This window comes from Chiloscyllium plagiosum, unplaced genomic scaffold (assembly GCF_037043375.1).
Source record: "Chiloscyllium plagiosum isolate Xiang-an unplaced genomic scaffold, Cpla_swu_hap1 HiC_scaffold_9, whole genome shotgun sequence".
In the NCBI taxonomy this organism is placed as follows: Eukaryota; Metazoa; Chordata; class Chondrichthyes; order Orectolobiformes; family Hemiscylliidae; genus Chiloscyllium; species Chiloscyllium plagiosum.
The window spans coordinates 95,937,439-95,961,541 of NW_028270147.1; the positions used below are offsets into that span (position 1 = coordinate 95,937,439).

The following is a 24,103-nucleotide window of genomic DNA, read 5'->3' on the forward strand; positions in this document are numbered from 1 at the left end:
TATTGTTCAAGACGGCCATGCCTCTGCTCCCCCCCGCCTCCCGAGTCACAATACGTCAGTCCCCGCTCCAGTAACCAGGCTGAAATTCCCACCACAGTGCTGAGGGAGTGCCACACTGTCAGAGACGCAACCCTTCTGATTGGACATTAAACCAGGGTCCGATTCCCTCAGGTGGATACAAAATCCTGAAACACCGTTTCAACCAATCACTTGATTGATTCCTGGCATGGACGGGTCGCTTTGTGAGGAAAGTTTCAAAAAATTGGGCATATATCATTGGAGTTTAGAAGACTAATAGGTGATTTTAAAAAAATATATATATATATTTTGGTTCGCAGGATGTGGGCGTCCCTGGCTGGGCCAACATTTATCGCCTGCCCCGAAGTTGCCCCTGGAGCTGGTGGAGAGTTGCTTCTTGAATTGCTGCAGTGTCCGTGCTGTAAGTTGACGCACTGTGCCCTCAAGGAGGGCATTCCAGGATTTCGACCCAGCAACAGTGAAGGAATAGCGATATATTTCCAAGTCAGGATGGTGAGGGCCTTGGAGGGGAACCGTAATATACCCAGACGGAACTCAGTATATTTGACCCGGTGGGAGAGTTTAAAACAAAGGATGGAGATGAAAAATGTGTAAGATGGGGATGAGGAAATGACTTTCTTTTCAGTGATGTGTCCAATTCTCTCCCCCACCCACCAGTGGGGGCTTTTTCACTGGATATTGAAAACCGAGCAGACAAACTTCTTAACCAACAAGGGAGTCGAGGGGTACCGAGGGTTGGGAGGAGGCATTTGCAGGAACCTGAGGTTAATGACATAATTGCATCCACTCTAATCTTCTCAGACACCAGAGCAAACTCAAGGGGCTGAATGGCCTGCTCATGTGATTGAAGAGGACAGAATTTGCAGTCAAGCCGCTGTCTCTGTCAAAAGCACTGCTCAGAAGTCAAGAAGCATGGGCCTACACTCTCTGGAGAAGGTAACACATCAATGAAGGGAGGCTGACACACTGTCTGAGGGAACAATGCTGACACTGCGTTATGGAAGGTGATTGGGTCACAGGAGGGATACCCCTGACAGGGCCACATACAGTCACATGTTTTTTTTTTCAGTTAACCCCACAGTTTCAATCCAGTTATACAGGTATTGCCAACCTTTCCTGTCCAGCTCAGGAACATACCATCGCGGACAAAATGAATGCTGCTTCAGTGACTCCGTCCCCCAAACTTTTCCGGCACATCTCTCGGTTTAACGGGAGACATTTGATTCATAGCTGGGGAAATCAAAATAAATTCATAGCGTCGTGGGTTTCCTCAATGTCCATATCTCCCCATTTGCATTGCTGAAGGAGAGCTACAGACCTCCTGAAGGTGCTAACCCTCAATATGGGGGGAGAGATCCCACAGTGGGGTACATGGACCCATGTACCCCAATCCCTTTGACCCTTGACACCTATACTGATATTTCAGCACATGACTTGGTGCCAGGTTTTGTTCAATAGAGCTCCTGAAGGTGGCACTGGGATGTTTACCATGTTAAAGATACCCCCGGTCTTGAAATCCCCCACCCTAGGGAAAAGACATCTACCTTACCTATAGCCCTCATGATTTTATAAACTTCTATAAAATCACCCCTCTGCCTCCCAGGAGTCCTATATTTGTTTGCCTCCTGCTTTTCCCCGTTAAAAGGGTGGAGATATGTTTCTCCCACAGTCAACCCATTATCGAGGTTGACGAGAAAACCCAAGAGTCTGAACCACTTACCGAGGACTCCTCTCGATGGGCAGAATGCTGTGGTCAGCTTTGAGAGGGCTGGTTCGGGCCTTCATTCGAGCTCTCTCCAGTAGCTGCTTGGCCTGCTCGTGTCTGCGACTCAGGGGCAGCGGGCTGGGCGAAACAAAGACTCTGGCAAGGAGATTAGGAACACTCAGGGATTAGTACTGAGGTTAAACTGGGCAGCACACAGAGAGACGCACACACCACACACACATATACAGACACACACAAATACACACACATATATACACATACATACACAGATACACACACACACACACAAACAGACACACACAAATACACCACACACACATATACAGACACACACAAATACACACACATACATATACAGACACACACAAATACACACACATATATACACATACATACACAGATACACACACACACACCACACACACATATACAGACACACACAAATACACCACACACACATATACAGACACACACAAATACACACACATATATACACATACATACACAGATACACACACACACCACACACACATATACAGACACACACAAATACACCACACACACATACACAGACACACACAAATACACACACACATATATACACATACATACACAGATACACACACCACAAAGACATATACAGACACACACAAATACACACACATATATACACATACATACACAGATACACACACCACAAAGACATATACAGACACACACAAATACACACACATATATACACATACATACACAGATACACACACATATACAGACACACACAAATACACACATATATACACATACATACACAGATACACACACACACACCACACACACATATACAGACACACACAAATACACCACACACACATACACAGACACACACAAATACATACACATATATACATACACATACACAGATACATACACACACACACAGAGGCACATAAACATACATACAGACACACGCATATATACACACACATACAGGCACACACACAGATGCACAACACATATAATACAGACACAGACATGCATGCACAAACACACAGATACACAGAGATAGATACACATACACATATATAGAGATACACACGTACGTATATGCAGACACACACGTTTGAAGAAATAGGGCAGTTTAGCTGGGAACAATGATTATTTCTTTGAATAAAGCAGCTGGCAGGTCAATCAAACAAGTTGCGAGGCAAAACAACACTCAATGATCAACGCCGCTCCTTCAAACTGGGTGCTTTCTATTGGCCAGCCTGGTAACAAGGCTCGCCCCCACTTCCGCATTCACTCAGACCCAAGAAGCCCCTGCTGGTTTCTCCATAAGATACAATGGGCTGCAATTACAAGTGGAGCCTGGAGGAACATCACGGTGGATCCTGAACCCAGCACATCCACAATAGAGTAGGCTGGTACACTGACAGCACACTGACGGCAATATTAAATCAACACAGACAGCCAGGTAGTCAAGACCAACAAAACACCCGGTTCTGGATTAGACCATGCACACTGAACACCCTGTCCTGGATTAGACAGTGCACACTGAACACCCAGTCCTGGATTAGACTGTGCACACTGAACACCCTGTCCTGGATTAAAACGTGTACACAGAACACCCAGACCTGAATTAGACCGTGCACACTGAACACCCAGACCTGGATTAGACAGTGCACACTGAACACCCAGACCTGGATTAGACCATGCACACTGAACACCCAGACCTGGATTAGACAGTGCACACTGAACACCCAGACCTGGATTAAAACGTGTACACAGAACACCCAGACCTGAATTAGACAGTGCACACAGAACACCCAGACCTGGATTAGACCATGCACACTGAACACCCAGACCTGGATTAGACTGTACACACTGAACACCAGTCCTGGATTAGACTGTACACACTGAACACCGAGACCTGGATCAGACTGTGCACACTGAACACCCAGACCTGGATTAGACTGTGCACACTGAACACCCAGACCTGAATTAGACCGTGCACACTGAACACCCAGACCTGGATTAGACCATGCACACTGAACACCCAGACCTGGATTAGACCATGCACACTGAACACCCAGACCTGGATTAGACCATGCAAACTGAACACCCAGACCTGGATTAGACTGTGCACACTGAACACCCAGACCTGGATTAAAACGTGTACACAGAACACCCAGACCTGAATTAGACAGTGCACACAGAACACCCAGACCTGGATTAGACCATGCACACTGAACACCCAGACCTGGATTAGACTGTACACACTGAACACCAGTCCTGGATTAGACTGTACACACTGAACACCGAGACCTGGATCAGACTGTGCACACTGAACACCCAGACCTGGATTAGACTGTGCACACTGAACACCCAGACCAGGATTAGACCGTGCACAGTGAACACCGAGTCCTGGATGAGACCGTGCACACTGAACACCCAGACCTGGATTAGACCGTGCACACTGAACACCCAGCCCTGGATCAGACTGTGCACACTGAACACCCAGACCCGGATTAGACAGTGCAAACTGAACACCCACACCTGGATCAGACTGTGCACACTGAACACCCAATTCTTGATGAGACCGTGCACACTGAACACGCAGACCTGGATTAGACCGTGCACACTGAATACCCAGACCTGGATTAGACTGTCCACAATGAACACCCAGACCTGGATTAGACCGTGCACACTGAACACCAGACCTGGATGAGACTGTGCACACTGAACACCCAGTCCTGGATTAGACCGTGCACACTGAACACCCAGACCTGGATTAGACTGTGCACACTGAACACCCAGACCTGGAATAGACCATGCACACTGAACACCCAGACCAGGATTAGACATGTACACACTGAACACCCAGACCAGGATTAGACTGTGCACACTGATAACCCAGACCGGGATTAGACTGTGCATACTGAACACCCACTCCTGGATTAGACTGTGCACACTGAACACCCAGACCTGGAATAGACCATGCACACTGAACACGCACACCAGGATTAGACCGTGCACACTGAACACACAGACCTGGATTAGACTGTGCACACTGAACACCCACACCTGGAATAGACAATGCACACTGAACACCCAGACCAGGACTAGACCATGCACGCTGTACACACAGACCTGGATGAGACCGTGCACAGGGAACACCCAGACCTGGATGAGACCGTGCACACTGAACACCCAGACCTGGATGAGACTGTGCACACTGAACACCCAGACCTGGATTAGACTGTGCACACTGAACACCCAGACCTGGATTAGACCGTGCACACTGAACACCCAGACCTGGATGAGACTGTGCACACTGAACACCCAGACCTGGATTAGACTGGGCACACTGAACACCCAGACCTGGATTAGACCGTGCACACTGAACACTCAGACCTGGATGAGACCATGCACAGGGAACACCCAGACCTGGATGAGACCGTGCACACTGAACACCCAGACCTGGATGAGACTGTGCACACTGAACACCCAGACCTGGATTAGACTGTGCACACTGAACACCCAGACCTGGATTAGACCGTGCACACTGAACACCCAGACCTGGATGAGACTGTGCACACTGAACTCCCAGACCTGGATTAGACTGTGCACACTGAACTCCCAGAGCTGGATGAGACTGTGCACACTGAACTCCCAGACCTGGATTAGACTGTGCACACTGAACTCCCAGAGCTGGATTAAAACGTGTACACTGAATACCCAATCCGGGATGAGACTGTGCACACTGAACACCCAGACCTGGATTAGACCGTGCACATTGAACACCCAGTCCTGGATTAGACTGTGCACACTGAACACCCAGACCTGGATTAGACCGTGCACATTGAACACCCAGTCCTGGATTAGACTGTGCACACTGAACTCCCAGACCTGGATTAGACTGTGCACACTGAACACCCATTCCTGGATTAGACTGTGCACACTGAACTCCCAGACCTGGATTAGACTGTGCACACTGAACACCCAGACCTGGATGAGACCGTCCAGATGGAACACCCAGACCAGGATTAGACCGTGCACACTGAACACTCTGACCTGGATTAGACCGTGCACATGGAACACCCAGGTCTCGATTAGTCCGTGCACACTGAACACCCAGACCTGGATTTGACCGTGCACCGGGGACACCCAGACCTGGATGAGACCGTGCACACTGAACACCGAGACCTGGAATACACCATGCACGCTGTACACACAGACCTGGATTAGACTGTGCACACTGAACACCCAGACCTGGATTAGACCGTGCACACTGAACACCCAGACCTGGATTAGACCGTGCACACTGAACACCCAGTCCTGGATTAAACCGTGGACACTGAACATCCAGTACTGGATTAGATCGTGCACACTGAATGCCAAGACCTGGATTAGACTGTGGACACTGAACACCCAGACCTGGAAAAGATCGTGCACATTGAACACCCAGACCTGGATTAGACCGTGCACACTGAACACCCAGTCCTGGATTAGACCGTGCACACCGAACACCCAGACCTGGATTAGATCGTGCTCGCTAAACACCCAGACCTGGATTAGACCGTGCACACTGAACACCCAGTCCTGGATTAGACCGTGCACACTGAACACCCAGACCTGGATTAGACCATGCACACTGAACACGCAGTCCTGGATTAGACCATGCACACTGAACACCCAGTCCTGGATTAGACTGTGCACACTGAACAGCCAGACCTGGATAAGACCGTGCACACTGAACACCCAGTCCTGGATTAGACTGTACACACTGAATACCCAGACCTGGATTAGACTGTGCACACTGAACACCCACTCCTGGATTAGATTGTGCACACTGAACACCCAGACCTGGAATAGACCATGCACACTGAACACGCACACCAGGATTAGACCGTGCACACTGAACACCCAGACCTGGATTAGACTGTGCACACTGAACACCCACACCTGGAATAGACAATGCACACTGAACACCCAGACCAGGACTAGACCATGCACGCTGTACACACAGACCTGGATGAGACCGTGCACAGGGAACACCCAGATCTGGATGAGACCGTGCACACTGAACACCCAGACCTGGATTAGACCGTGCACACTGAACACCCAGACCTGGATGAGACCATGCACAGGGAACACCCAGACCTGGATGAGACCGTGCACACTGAACACCCAGACCTGGATGAGACTGTGCACACTGAACACCAAGACCTGGATTAGACTGTGCACACTGAACACCCAGACCTGGATTAGACCGTGCACAGGGAACCCCCAGACCTGGATGAGACCGTGCACACTGAACACCCAGTCCTGGATTAGACCGTGCACACTGAACACCCAGACCTGGATTAGACCGTGCACACTGAACACCAGACCTGGATGAGACTGTGCACACTGAACACCCAGACCTGGATTAGACTGTGCACACTGAACACCCACACCTGGATTAAACCATGTACACAGAACACCCAGACCTGAATTAGACCGTGCACACTGCACACCCAGACCTGGAATAGACCATGCACACTGAACACCCAGACCAGGATTAGACTGTGCACACTGCACACCCAGACCTGGATGAGACCATGCACACTGAACACCCAGACCAGGATTAGACTGTGCACACTGATAACCCAGACCGGGATTAGACTGTGCACACTGAACACCCACTCCTGGATTAGACTGTGCACACTGAACACCCACTCCTGGATTAGACTGTGCACACTGAACACGCACACCAGGAATAGACCGTGCACACTGAACACACAGACCTGGATTAGACTGTGCACACTGAACACCCAGACCTGGAATAGACCATGCACACTGAACACCCAGACCAGGACTAGACCATGCACACTGAACACCCAGACCTGGATGAGACCGTGCACAGGGAACACCCAGACCTGGATGAGACCGTGCACAGGGAACACCCAGACCTGGATGAGACCGTGCACAGGGAACACCCAGACCTGGATGAGACCGTGCACACTGAACACCCAGACCTGGAATAGACCGTGCACACTGAACACCCAGACCTGGATGAGACCGTGCACAGGGAACACCCAGACCTGGATGAGACCGTGCACACTGAACACCCAGACCTGGATGAGACTGTGCACACTGAACTCCCAGACCTGGATTAGACTGTGCACCCTGAACACCCAGACCTGGATTAGACAATGCACACTGAACACCCAGACCTGGAATAGACCATGCACACCGAACACCTAGACCTGGAATAGACCATGCACGCTGTACACACAGACCTGGATTAGACTGTGCACACTGAACACCCTGACCTGGATTAAACCATGTACACAGAACACCCAGACCTGAATTAGACCGTGCAAACTGAACACCCAGAGCTGGATGAGACTGTGCACACTGAACACCCAGACCTGGATTAAAACGTGCACACTGCACACCCATTCCTGGATTAGACTGTGCACACTGAACTCCCAGACCTGGATTAGACTGTGCACACTGAACACCCAGACCTGGATGAGACCGTCCAGATGGAACACCCAGACCAGGATTAGACCGTGCACACTGAACACTCTGACCTGGATTAGACCGTGCACATGGAACACCCAGGTCTCGATTAGTCCGTGCACAATGAACACCCAGACCTGGATTTGACCGTGCACCGGGGACACCCAGACCTGGATGAGACCGTGCACACTGAACACCGAGACCTGGAATACACCATGCACGCTGTACACACAGACCTGGATTAGACTGTGCACACTGAACACCCAGACCTGGATTAGACCGTGCACACTGAACACCCAGACCTGGATTAGACCGTGCACACTGAACACCCAGTCCTGGATTAAACCGTGGACACTGAACACCCAGACCTGGATTAGATCGTGCACACTGAATGCCAAGACCTGGATTAGACTGTGGACACTGAACACCCAGACCTGGAAAAGATCGTGCACATTGAACACCCAGTCCTGGATTAGACCGTGCACACCGAGCACCCAGACCTGGATTAGATCGTGCTCGCTAAACACCCAGACCTGGATTAGACCGTGCACACTGAACACCCAGTCCTGGATTAGACCGTGCACACTGAACACCCAGACCTGGATTAGACCATGCACACTGAACACGCAGTCCTGGATTAGACCATGCACACTGAACACCCAGTCCTGGATTAGACTGTGCACACTGAACAGCCAGACCTGGATAAGACCGTGCACACTGAACACCCAGTCCTGGATTAGACTGTACACACTGAATACCCAGTCCTGGATTAGACTGTGCACACTGAACACCCACTCCTGGATTAGATTGTGCACACTGAACACCCAGACCTGGAATAGACCATGCACACTGAACACGCACACCAGGATTAGACCGTGCACACTGAACACCCAGACCTGGATTAGACTGTGCACACTGAACACCCACACCTGGAATAGACAATGCACACTGAACACCCAGACCAGGACTAGACCATGCACGCTGTACACACAGACCTGGATGAGACCGTGCACAGGGAACACCCAGATCTGGATGAGACCGTGCACACTGAACACCCAGACCTGGATTAGACCGTGCACACTGAACACCCAGACCTGGATGAGACCATGCACAGGGAACACCCAGACCTGGATGAGACCGTGCACACTGAACACCCAGACCTGGATGAGACTGTGCACACTGAACACCCAGACCTGGAATAGACCATGCACACTGAACACGCACACCAGGATTAGACCGTGCACACTGAACACCCAGTCCTGGATTAGACCGTGCACACTGAACACCCAGACCTGGATTAGACCGTGCACACTGAACACCAGACCTGGATGAGACTGTGCACACTGAACACCCAGACCTGGATGATACCGTGCACACTGAACACCAGACCTGGATGAGACTGTGCACACTGAACACCCAGACCTAGATTAGACTGTGCACACTGAACACCCAGACCTGGATGATACCGTGCACACTGAACACCAGACCTGGATGAGACTGTGCACACTGAACACCCAGACCTAGATTAGACTGTGCACACTGAACACCCACACCTGGATTAAACCATGTACACAGAACACCCAGACCTGAATTAGACCGTGCACACTGCACACCCAGACCTGGAATAGACCATGCACACTGAACACCCAGACCAGGATTAGACTGTGCACACTGCACACCCAGACCTGGATGAGACCATGCACACTGAACACCCAGACCAGGATTAGACTGTGCACACTGATAACCCAGACCGGGATTAGACTGTGCACACTGAACACCCACTCCTGGATTAGACTGTGCACACTGAACACCCACTCCTGGATTAGACTGTGCACACTGAACACGCACACCAGGAATAGACCGTGCACACTGAACACACAGACCTGGATTAGACTGTGCACACTGAACACCCAGACCTGGAATAGACCATGCACACTGAACACCCAGACCAGGACTAGACCATGCACACTGAACACCCAGACCTGGACGAGACCGTGCACAGGGAACACCCAGACCTGGATGAGACCGTGCACAGGGAACACCCAGACCTGGATGAGACCGTGCACAGGGAACACCCAGACCTGGATGAGACCGTGCACACTGAACACCCAGACCTGGAATAGACCGTGCACACTGAACACCCAGACCTGGATGAGACCGTGCACAGGGAACACCCAGACCTGGATGAGACCGTGCACACTGAACACCCAGACCTGGATGAGACTGTGCACACTGAACTCCCAGACCTGGATTAGACTGTGCACACTGAACACCCATTCCTGGATTAGACTGTGCACACTGAACTCCCAGATCTGGATTAGACTGTGCACCCTGAACACCCAGACCTGGATTAGACAATGCACACTGAACACCCAGACCTGGAATAGACCATGCAGACCGAACACCTAGACCTGGAATAGACCATGCACGCTGTACACACAGACCTGGATTAGACTGTGCACACTGAACACCCTGACCTGGATTAAACCATGTACACAGAACACCCAGACCTGAATTAGACCGTGCAAACTGAACACCCAGAGCTGGATGAGACTGTGCACACTGAACACCCAGACCTGGATTAAAACGTGCACACTGAACACACAGACCTGGATTAGACTGTGCACATGAAACACCCAGACATGGATTAGACCGTGCACATTGAACACCCAGTCCTGGATTAGACCGTGCACATTGAACACCCAGTCCTGGATTAGACTGTGCACACTGAACTCCCAGACCTGGATTAGACTGTGCACACTGAACACCCATTCCTGGATTAGACTGTGCACACTGAACTCCCAGACCTGGATTAGACTGTGCACACTGAACACCCAGTCCTGGATTAGACCGTGCACACTGAACACCCAGACCTGGATGTGACCGTCCAGATGGAACACCCAGACCAGGATTAGACCGTGCACACTGAACACCCTGACCTGGATTAGACTGTGCACACTGAACATCCAGACCTGGATGAGACCGTCCAGATGGAACACCCAGACCAGGATTAGACCGTGCACACTGAACTCCCAGACCTGGATTAGACCGTGAAACACCCAGGTCTCAATTAGTCCGTGCACAGGGAACACCCAGACCTCGATTTGACCGTGCACAGGGAACACCCAGACCTGGATGAGACCGTGCACACTGAACACCGAGATCTGGAATAGACCATGCACGCTGTACACACAGACCTGGATTAGACTGTGCACACTGAACACCCAGACCTGGATTGGACCCTGCACACAGAAAGCCCAGACCAGGATTAGACCATGCACAATGAACACCCAGACCTGGATTAGACCGTGCACACTGAACACCCAGACCTGGATTAGACCGTGCACACTGAACACCCAGTCCTGGATTAGACAGTGCACAATGAACACCCAGACCTGGATGAGACCGTGCACACTGAACACCCAGTCCTGGATTAAACCGTGGACACTGAACACTCAGTACTGGATTAGATCGTGCACACTGAACACCCAGACCTGGATTAGACTGTGGACACTGAACACCCAGACCTGGATAAGACCGTGGACCCTGAACACCCACACCTGGATTAGACCGTGCACACTGAACACCCAGTCCTGGATGAGACTGTGCACCCTGAACACCCAGTCCTGGATTGGAATGTGCACACTGAACACCCAGACCTGGATTAAACCGTGTACACAGACCACCCAGACCTGGATTAGACCGTGCACACTGAACACCCAGACCTGGATTAGACCATGCACACTGAACACCCAGACCTGGATAAGACCGTGGACCCTGAACACCCACACCTGGATTAGACCGTGCACACTGAACACCCAGTCCTGGATGAGACTGTGCACCCTGAACACCCAGTCCTGGATTGGAATGTGCACACTGAACACCCAGACCTGGATTAAACCGTGTACACAGACCACCCAGACCTGGATTAGACCGTGCACACTGAACACCCAGACCTGGAATAGACCATGCACACTGAACACCCAGACCCGGATTAGACTGTGCACACTGAACACCCAGACCAGGAATAGACCATGCACACTGAACACCCAGTCCTGGATTAGACTGTGCACACTGAACACCCAGACCTGGAATAGACCATGCACACTGAACACGCACACCAGGATGAGACCGTGCACACTGAACACACAGATCTGGATTAGACTGTGCACACTGAACACCCACACCTGGAATAGACCATGCACACTGAACACGCACACCAGGATTAGACCGTGCACGCTGTACACACAGACCTGGATTACACCATGCACACTGAACACCCAGACCTGGATGAGACCGTGCACAGGGAACACCCAGACCTGGATGAGACCGTGCACACTGAACACCCAGACCTGGATTGGACCGTGCACACAGAAAGCCCAGACCTGAATTAGACAGTGCACACTGAACACCCAGACCTGGATTAGACCATGCACACTGAACACCCAGACCTGAATTAGACAGTGCACACTGAGCACCCAGACCTGGAATAGACCATGCACACTGAACACCCAGTCCAGGATTAGACTGTGCACACTGAACACCCAGACCTGGATTAGGCCGTGCACACGGAACACCCAGACCTGGATTAGACCGTGCACACGAAACACCCAGACCTGGATTTGACCATGCACACTGAACACCCAGTCCTGGATTAGACCGTGCACACTGAACACCCAGACTGGATTAGACTGTGCACACTGAACACACAGACCTGGATTAGACTGTGCACACTGAACACACAGACCTGGAAACGATCGTGCATACTGAACTCCCAGAGTTGGATTAGATCGTGCTCGCTGAACACCCAGACCTGGATTAGACCGTGCAAACTGAACACCCAGTCCTGGATTAGACCGTGCACACTGTACACCCAGACCTGGATTAGACCGTGCACACTGAACACCCAGACCTGGATTAGACCGTGCGCACTGAACACCCAGTCCTGGATTAGACTGTGCACACTGAACACCCAGACCTGGATTAGACAGTGCACACTGAACACCAAGACCTGGATTACACTGTGCACACTGAACACGCAGTCCTGGATGAGACCATGCACACTGAATACACAGACCTGGATTAGACCGTGCACACGGAACACCCAGTCCTGGATTAGACCGTGCACACTGACCACCCAGTCCTGGATTAGACTGTGAACACTGAACATCCAGACCAGGATTAGGCCATGCACACTGTACACCCAGTCCTGGATTAGACTGTGCACACTGAACACCCAGACCAGGATTAGGCCATGCACACTGAGCACGCAGTCCTGGATTAGATTGTGCACACTGAACACCCAGTCATGGATTAGACAGTGCACACTGAACACCCAGACATGGATGAGACTGTCCAGATGGAACACCCAGACCTGGATTAGACCATGCACACTGAACACCCTGACCTGGATTAGACCGTGCACAGGGAACACCCAGTCCTGGATGAGACCGTGCACACTGAACACCCAGTCATGGATTAGACAGTGCACACTGAACACCCAGACCTGGATGAGACTGTCCAGATGGAACACCCAGACCTGGATTAGACCGTGCACACTGAATACCCTGACCTGGATTAGACCGTGCACAGGGAACACCCAGTCCTGGATGAGACCGTGCACACTTAACCCCCAGACCTGGATTAGACCATGCACACTGAACACCCAGACCTGGATTGGACCCTGCACACAGAAAGCCCAGACCAGGATTAGACCATGCACAATGAACACCCAGACCTGGATTAGACCGTGCACACTGAACACCCAGACCTGGATTAGACCGTGCACACTGAACACCCAGTCCTGGATTAGACAGTGCACAATGAACACCCAGACCTGGATGAGACCGTGCACACTGAACACCCAGTCCTGGATTAAACCGTGGACACTGAACACTCAGTACTGGATTAGATCGTGCACACTGAACACCCAGACCTGGATTAGACTGTGGACACTGAACACCCAGACCTGGGTGAGACCGTGCACACTGAACACACAGACCTGGATTAGATCGTGCACACTGAACTCCAATACCTGGATTAGACTGTGCACACTGAACACCCAGACCTGGAAAAGACCGTGCAGATGGAACTCCCAGAGTTGGATTAGATCGTGCTCGCTGAACACCCAGACCTGGATTAGACCGTGCACACTGAACACCCAGTCCTGGATTAGACCGTGCACACTGAACACCCAGACCTGGATTAGACCATGCACACTGAACACCCAGACCTGGATAAGACCGTGGACCCTGAACACCCACACCTGGATTAGACCGTGCACACTGAACACCCAGTCCTGGATGAGACTGTGCACCCTGAACACCCAGTCCTGGATTGGAATGTGCACACTGAACACCCAGACCTGGATTAAACCGTGTACACAGACCACCCAGACCTGGATTAGACCGTGCACACTGAACACCCAGACCTGGAATAGACCATGCACACTGAACACCCAGACCCGGATTAGACTGTGCACACTGAACACCCAGACCAGGAATAGACCATGCACACTGAACACCCAGTCCTGGATTAGACTGTGCACACTGAACACCCAGACCTGGAATAGACCATGCACACTGAACACGCACACCAGGATGAGACCGTGCACACTGAACACACAGATCTGGATTAGACTGTGCACACTGAACACCCAGAGCTGGATGAGACTGTGCACACTGAACACCCAGACCTGGATTAAAACGTGCACGCTGTACACACAGACCTGGATTAGACTGTGCACACTGAACACCCAGACCTGGATGAGACCGTGCACAGGGAACACCCAGACCTGGATGAGACCGTGCACACTGAACACCCAGACCTGGATTGGACCGTGCACACAGAAAGCCCAGACCTGAATTAGACAGTGCACAGGGAACACCCAGACCTGGATTAGACCATGCACACTGAACACCCAGACCTGAATTAGACAGTGCACACTGAGCACCCAGACCTGGATTAGACCATGCACACTGAACACCCAGACCTGGATTAGACCATGCACACTGAACACCCAGACCTGGATTAGACCATGCACACTGAACACCCAGACCTGGATTAGACAGTGCACACTGAACACCCTGTCCTGGATTAAAACGAGTACACAGAACACCCAGACCTGAATTAGACAGTGCACACTGAACACCCACCTGGATTAGACCATGCACACTGAACACCGAGACCTGGATCAGACTGTGCACACAGAACACCCAGACCTGAATTAGACAGTGCACACTGAACACCCAGACCTGGATGAGACCGTGCACAGGGAACACCCAGACCTGGATGAGACCGTGCACACTGAACACCCAGACCTGGAATAGACCATGCACACTGAACACCCAGACCCGGATTAGACTGTGCACACTGAACACCCAGACCAGGAATAGACCATGCACACTGAACACCCAGTCCTGGATTAGACTGTGCACACTGAACACCCAGACCTGGAATAGACCATGCACACTGAACACGCACACCAGGATGAGACCGTGCACACTGAACACACAGATCTGGATTAGACTGTGCACACTGAACACCCACACCTGGAATAGACCATGCACACTGAACACGCACACCAGGATTAGACCGTGCACGCTGTACACACAGACCTGGATTAGACTGTGCACACTGAACTCCAATACCTGGATTAGACTGTGCACACTGAACACCCAGACCTGGAAAAGATCGTGCAGATGGAACTCCCAGAGTTGGATTAGATCGTGCTCGCTGAACACCCAGACCTGGATTAGACCGTGCACACTGAACACCCAGTCCTGGATTAGACCGTGCACACTGAACACCCAGACCTGGATTAGACCATGCACACTGAACACCCAGACCTGGATAAGACCGTGGACCCTGAACACCCACACCTGGATTAGACCGTGCACACTGAACACCCAGTCCTGGATTAGACTGTGCACCCTGAACACCCAGTCCTGGATTGGAATGTGCACACTGAACACCCAGACCTGGATTAAACCGTGTACACAGACCACCCAGACCTGGATTAGACCGTGCACACTGAACACCCAGACCTGGAATAGACCATGCACACTGAACACCCAGACCCGGATTAGACTGTGCACACTGAACACCCAGACCAGGAATAGACCATGCACACTGAACACCCAGTCCTGGATTAGACTGTGCACACTGAACACCCAGACCTGGAATAGACCATGCACACTGAACACGCACACCAGGATGAGACCGTGCACACTGAACACACAGATCTGGATTAGACTGTGCACACTGAACACCCAGAGCTGGATGAGACTGTGCACACTGAACACCCAGACCTGGATTAAAACGTGCACGCTGTACACACAGACCTGGATTAGACTGTGCACACTGAACACCCAGACCTGGATGAGACCGTGCACAGGGAACACCCAGACCTGGATGAGACCGTGCACACTGAACACCCAGACCTGGATTGGACCGTGCACACAGAAAGCCCAGACCTGAATTAGACAGTGCACACTGAACACCCAGACCTGGATTAGACCATGCACACTGAACACCCAGACCTGAATTAGACAGTGCACACTGAGCACCCAGACCTGGATTAGACCATGCACACTGAACACCCAGACCTGGATTAGACCATGCACACTGAACACCCAGACCTGGATTAGACAGTGCACACTGAACACCCTGTCCTGGATTAAAACGAGTACACAGAACACCCAGACCTGAATTAGACAGTGCACACTGAACACCCACCTGGATTAGACCATGCACACTGAACACCGAGACCTGGATCAGACTGTGCACACAGAACACCCAGACCTGAATTAGACAGTGCACACTGAACACCCAGACCTGGATGAGACCGTGCACAGGGAACACCCAGACCTGGATGAGACCGTGCACACTGAACACCCAGACCTGGATTGGACCGTGCACACAGAAAGCCCAGACCTGGATTAGACCATGCACACTGAACACCCAGACCTGGATTAGACTGTGCACAGTGAACACCCAGACCTGGATTAGACCGTGCACATTGAACACCCAGTCCTGGATTAGACTGTGCACACTGAACTCCCAGACCTGAATTAGACTGTGCACACTGAACTCCCAGACGTGGATTACACAGTGCACACTGAACACCTAGACCTGGAATAGACCATGCACGCTGTACACACAGACCTGGATTGACTGTGCACACTGAACACCCAGACCTGGATTAAACCATGTACACAGAACACCCAGACCTGAATTAGACCGTGCACACTGCACACCCAGACCTGGAATAGACCATGCACACTGAACACCCAGTCCAGGATTAGACTGTGCACACTGAACACCCAGACCTGGATTAGGCCGTGCACACGGAACACCCAGACCTGGATTAGACCGTGCACACGAAACACCCAGACCTGGATTTGACCATGCACACTGAACACCCAGTCCAGGATTAGACCGTGCACACTGAACACCCAGTCCTGGATTAGACTGTGCACACTGAACACCCAGACCTGGATTAGACTGTGCACACTGAACACACAGACCTGGAAACGATCGTGCATACTGAACTCCCAGAGTTGGATTAGATCGTGCTCGCTGAACACCCAGACCTGGATTAGACCGTGCAAACTGAACACCCAGTCCTGGATTAGACCGTGCACACTGTACACCCAGACCTGGATTAGACCGTGCACACTGAACACCCAGACCTGGATTAGACCGTGCGCACTGAACACCCAGTCCTGGATTAGACTGTGCACACTGAACACCCAGACCTGGATTAGACCGTGCGCACTGAACACCCAGTCCTGGATTAGACTGTGCACACTGAACACCCAGTCCTGGATTAGACTGTGCACACTGAACACCAAGACCTGGATTACACTGTGCACACTGAACACGCAGTCCTGGATGAGACCATGCACACTGAATACACAGACCTGGATTAGACCGTGCACACGGAACACCCAGTCCTGGATTAGACCGTGCACACTGACCACCCAGTCCTGGATTAGACTGTGAACACTGAACATCCAGACCAGGATTAGGCCATGCACACTGTACACCCAGTCCTGGATTAGACTGTGCACACTGAACACCCAGACCAGGATTAGGCCATGCACACTGAGCACGCAGTCCTGGATTAGATTGTGCACACTGAACACCCAGTCATGGATTAGACAGTGCACACTGAACACCCAGACATGGATGAGACTGTCCAGATGGAACACCCAGACCTGGATTAGACCATGCACACTGAACACCCTGACCTGGATTAGACCGTGCACAGGGAACACCCAGTCCTGGATGAGACCGTGCACACTGAACACCCAGTCATGGATTAGACAGTGCACACTGAACACCCAGACCTGGATGAGACTGTCTAGATGGAACACCCAGACCTGGATTAGACCGTGCACACTGAACACCCTGACCTGGATTAGACCGTGCACAGGGAACACCCAGTCCTGGATGAGACCGTGCACACTTAACCCCCAGACCTGGATTAGACCATGCACACTGAACACCCAGACCTGGATTAGACCGTGCACACTGAACACCCAGTCCTGGATTAGACTGTGCACACTGAACTCCCAGACCGGAATTAGGCCATGCACACTGAACACCCAGTCCTGGATTAGACTGTGCACACTGAACACCCAGACCAGGATTAGGCCATGCACACTGAACACCCAGTCCTGGATTAGACTGTGCACACTGAACACCCAGTCCTGGATTAGACTTTGCACACTGAACTCCCAGACTTGGATTAGACTGTGCACACTTAACACGCAGACCTGGATTAGACCATGCACACTGAACACCCAGACCTGGATTAGACCGTGCACACTGAACACCCAGTCCTGGATTAGACTTTGCACACTGAACTCCCAGACCAGGATTAGGCCATGCACACTGAACACCCAGTCCTGGATTAGACTGTGCACACTGAACACCCAGACCAGGATTAGGCCATGCACACTGAACACCCAGTCCTGGATTAGACTGTGCACACTGAACACCCAGTCCTGGATGAGACCGTGCACACTGAACACCCAGACCTGGATCAGAATGTGCACACTGAACACCCAGACCTGGATTAGACCGTGCACACTGAACACCCTGACCTGGATTAGACCGTGCACAGGGAACACCCAGTCCTGGATGAGACCGTGCACACTTAACACCCAGACCTGGATCAGACTGTGCACAGTGAACACCCAGACCTGGAATAGACTGTGCACACTGAACACCCAGTCCTGGATGAGACCGTGCACACTGAACACCCAGACCTGGATTAGACTGTCCACAATGAACACCCAGACCAGGATTAGACTGTGCACACTGAACACCCAGACCTGGATTAGACTGCGCACACTGAACACCCAGTCCTGGATTAGACAGTGCACACTGAACACCCAGACCTGGAATAGACCATGCACACTGAACGCCCAGACCAGGAATAGCCCGTGCACACTGAACACACAGACCTGGATTAGACTATGCACACTGAACACCCAATCCTGGATTAGACCATACACACTGAACACTCAGTCCTGGATTAGACTGTGCACACTGAACACCCAGACCTGGATTAGACCGTGCACATTGAACACCCAGTCCTGGATTAGACTGTGCACACTGAACTCCCAGACCTGGATTAGACTGTGCACACTGAACTCCCAGACCTGGATGAGACTGTGGACACTGAACACACAGACCTGGATTAAAACGTATACACAGAACACCCAGACCTGAATTAGATCGTGCACACTGAACACCAGGACCTGGATTAGACTGTGCACACTGCACACCCAGTCCTGGATTAGACTGTGCACACTGAACACACAGGTCTGGATTAGTCCGTGCACAGGGAACACCCAGTCCTGGATGAGACCATGCACACTTAACACCCAGACCTGGATCAGACTGTGCACAGTGAACACCCAGACCTGGAATAGACTGTGCACACTGACCACCCAGTCCTGGATTAGACTGTGAACACTGAACATCCAGACCAGGATTAGGCCATGCACACTAAACACCCAGTCCTGGATTAGACCGTGCACACTGAACACCCAGTCCTGGATTATACCGTACACACTGAACACTCAGTCCTGGATTAGACGGTGCACACTGAACACCCAGACCTGGATTAGACCGTGCACATTGAACACCCAGTCCTGGATTAGACTGTGCACACTGAACTCCCAGACCTGGATTAGACTGTGCACACTGAACACCCAGACCTGGATTAGACCGTGCACATTGAACACCCAGTCCTGGATTAGACTGTGCACACTGAACTCCCAGACCTGGATTAGACTGTGCACACTGAACTCCCAGACCTGGATGAGACTGTGGACACTGAACACCCAGACCTGGATTAAAACGTGTACACAGAACACCGAGACCTGAATTAGATCGTGCACACTGAACACCAGGATCTGGATTAGACTGTGCACACTGCACACCCAGTCCTGGATTAGACTGTGCACACTGAACACCCAGACCTGGATTAGACCGTGCACATGGAACACCCAGGTCTGGATTAGTCCGTGCACAGGGAACACCCAGACCTGGATTAGACCGTGCACACTGAACTCCCAGACCTGGATTAGACCGTGTACATGGAACACCCAGATCTGGATTAGTCTGTGCACAGGGAACACCCAGACCTGGATTGGACCGTGCACAGGGTACACCCAGACCTGGATTAGACCGTGCACACAGAACACCCAGACCTGGATTAGACCGTGCACACTGCACACCCAGACCTGGATTGGACCGTGCACAGGGAATACCCAGACCTGGATTGGACCGTGCACACAGAAAGCCCAGACCTGGATTAGACCATGCACATTGAACACCCAGACCTGGATTAGTCTATACACACTGAACACCCAGACCTGGAATAGACCATGCACACCGAACACCTAGACCTGGAATAGACCATGCACGCTGTACACACAGACCTGGATTAGACTGTGCACACTGAACACCCAGTCCTGGATGAGACATTGCACACTGAACTCCAAGACCTGGATTAGACGGTGCACACTGACCACCCAGACCTGGAAACGATCGTGCACACTGAACACCCAGTCCTGGATTAGACTGTGCACACTGAACACCCAGTCCTGGTTTAGACTGTGCACACTGAACACCCAGACCTGGATTGGAATGTGCACACTGAACACCCAGACCGTAATTAAACCGTGTACACAGACCACCCAGACCTGGATTAGATCGTGCACACTGAACACCCAGACCTGGAATAGACCATCATACTGAACACCCAGACCAGGATTAGACCATGCACACTGAACACCCAGACCAGGATTAGGCCATGCACACTGAACACCCAGTCCTGGATTAGACCGTGAACACTGAACACCCAGACCTTGATTAGACTGTGCACACTGAACACCCAGACCTGGATTAGACCGTACACACTGAACAACCAGATCTGGATTCGACTCTGCACACTGAATACCCAGTACTGGATTAGACTCTGCACACTGAACACCCAGACCTGGATCAGACCATGCACACTGAACACCCAGTCCTGGATTAGACCGTGCACACTAAACACCCAGTCCTGGATTAGACCGTGCACAGTGAACACCCTCACCTGGATTAGACTGTGCACACTGAACACCCAGTGCAGGATTAGACCGTGCACACTGAACACCCAGTCCTGGATTAGACTGTGTGCACTGAACACCCAGACCTCGATTAGACTCCCAGGGAACTCCCAGACCTGGATTAGACCGTGCACACTGAACACCCAGACCTGGATTTGACCGTGCACACGAAACACCCAGACATGGATTAAACCGTGGACACTGAACACCCAGACCTGGATTAGACCGTGCACACTGAACACCCAGTCCTGGATTAGACCGTGCACACTAAAGACCCAGACCTGGATTAGACCGTGCACACTGAACACCCAGACCAGGATGGGTCTGTGCACACCGAACACCCAGATCTGGATTAGACCGTGCACACTGAACACCCTGTCATGGATTAGACCGTGCACACTAAAGACCCAGACCTGGATTAGACTGTGCACACTGAAAACCCAGACCTGGATTAGACCGTGCACACTGAACACCCAGTCCTGGATTAAACCGTGCACGCTGAACACCCAGACCTGGATTAGATCGTGCACACTGAACTCCCAGACCTGGATTAGACTGTGCACACTGAACACCCAGTGCTGGATTAGAGCGTACACACTGAACACCCAGTGCTGGATTAGACTGTGCACACTGAACACCCAGTGCTGGATTAGACCGTGCACAAGGAACTCCCAGACCTGGATTAGAGCGTGCACACTGTATACCCAGACCTGGATTAGAGCGGACACACTGAACACCCAGACCTGGATTAGACCGTGCACACTGAACACCCAGTCCTGGATTAGACTGTGCACACTGAACACACAGACCTGGATCGAACTGTGTACACAGACCACCCAGACCTGGATTAGTCCGTACACACTGAACACCCAGACCTGGATTAGTCCGTGCACACTGAACACCCAGACCCGGATTAGACCATGCACACTGAACACCCAGACCAGGATTAGGCCATGCACACTAAACACCCAGACCTGGATTAGACTGTGCACACTGAACACCCAGTCCTGGATTAGACTGTGCACACTGAACACCCAGACCAGGATTAGGCCATGCACACTGAACACCCAGTCCTGGATTAGACTGTGCACACTGAACACCCTGTCCTGGATGAGACCGTGCACACTGAACACCCAGTCCTGGATTAGACAGTGCACACTGAACACCCAGACCTGGATGAGCCCGTCCAGATGGAACACCCAGACCAGGATTTGACCGTGCACACTGAACACCCTGACCTGGATTAGACCGTGCACACTGAACACCCTGACCTGGATTAGACCGTGCACACTGAACACCCTGACCTGGATTACACCGTGCACACTGAACACCCAGACCTGGATTAGGCCATGCACACTAAACACCCAGACCTGGATTAGACTGTGCACACTGAACACCCAGTCCTGGATTAGACTGTGCACACTGAACACCCAGACCAGGATTAGGCCATGCACACTGAACACCCAGTCCTGGATTAGACTGTGCACACTGAACACCCTGACCTGGATTAGACTGTGCACACTGAACACCCAGTCCTGGATTAGACTGTGCACACTGAACACCCAGACCAGGATTAGGCCATGCACACTGAACACCCAGTCCTGGATTAGACTGTGCACACTGAACACCCTGACCTGGATTACACCGTGCACAGGGAACACCCAGTCCTGGATTAGACAGTGCACACTGAACACCCAGACCTGGATGAGCCCGTCCAGATGGAACACCCAGACCAGGATTTGACCGTGCACACTGAACACCCTGACCTGGATTAGACCGTGCACACTGAACTCCCAGACCTGGATGAGACTGTGGACACTGAACACCCAGACCTGGATTAAAACGTGTACACAGAACACCCAGACCTGAATTAGATCGTGCACACTGAACACCTGGACCTGGATTAGACTGTGCACACTGAACACCCAGTCCTGGATTAGACTGTGCACACTGAACACCCAGACCTGGATTAGACCGTGCACACTGAACTCCCAGACCTGGATTAGACCGTGCACATGGAACACCCAAGTCTGGATTAGTCTGTGCACAGGGAACACCCAGACCTGGATTAGACCGTGCACACAGAACACCCAGTCCTGGATTGGACCGTGCACATGGAACACCCAAGTCTGGATAAGTCCGTGCACAGGGAACACCCAGACCTGGATTAGACCGTGCACACTGAACTCCCAGACCTAGA

At 51.7% G+C, this 24,103-nt stretch overlaps 1 protein-coding gene across 2 annotated transcripts in view; it reads right to left on the minus strand.

The window, feature by feature from the left end:
* LOC122548037 (uncharacterized protein KIAA1614-like) overlaps positions 1-24,103 on the minus strand; it is a 200,047-nt gene that overhangs the window by 116,024 nt on the left and 59,920 nt on the right. For both annotated transcript variants that reach the window (XM_087990290.1, XM_087990289.1), the window contains one exon: positions 1,760-1,900. In XM_087990290.1, the coding sequence (XP_087846416.1) occupies positions 1,760-1,900 (141 nt within the window). The remainder of the gene's footprint in view (positions 1-1,759; positions 1,901-24,103) is intronic.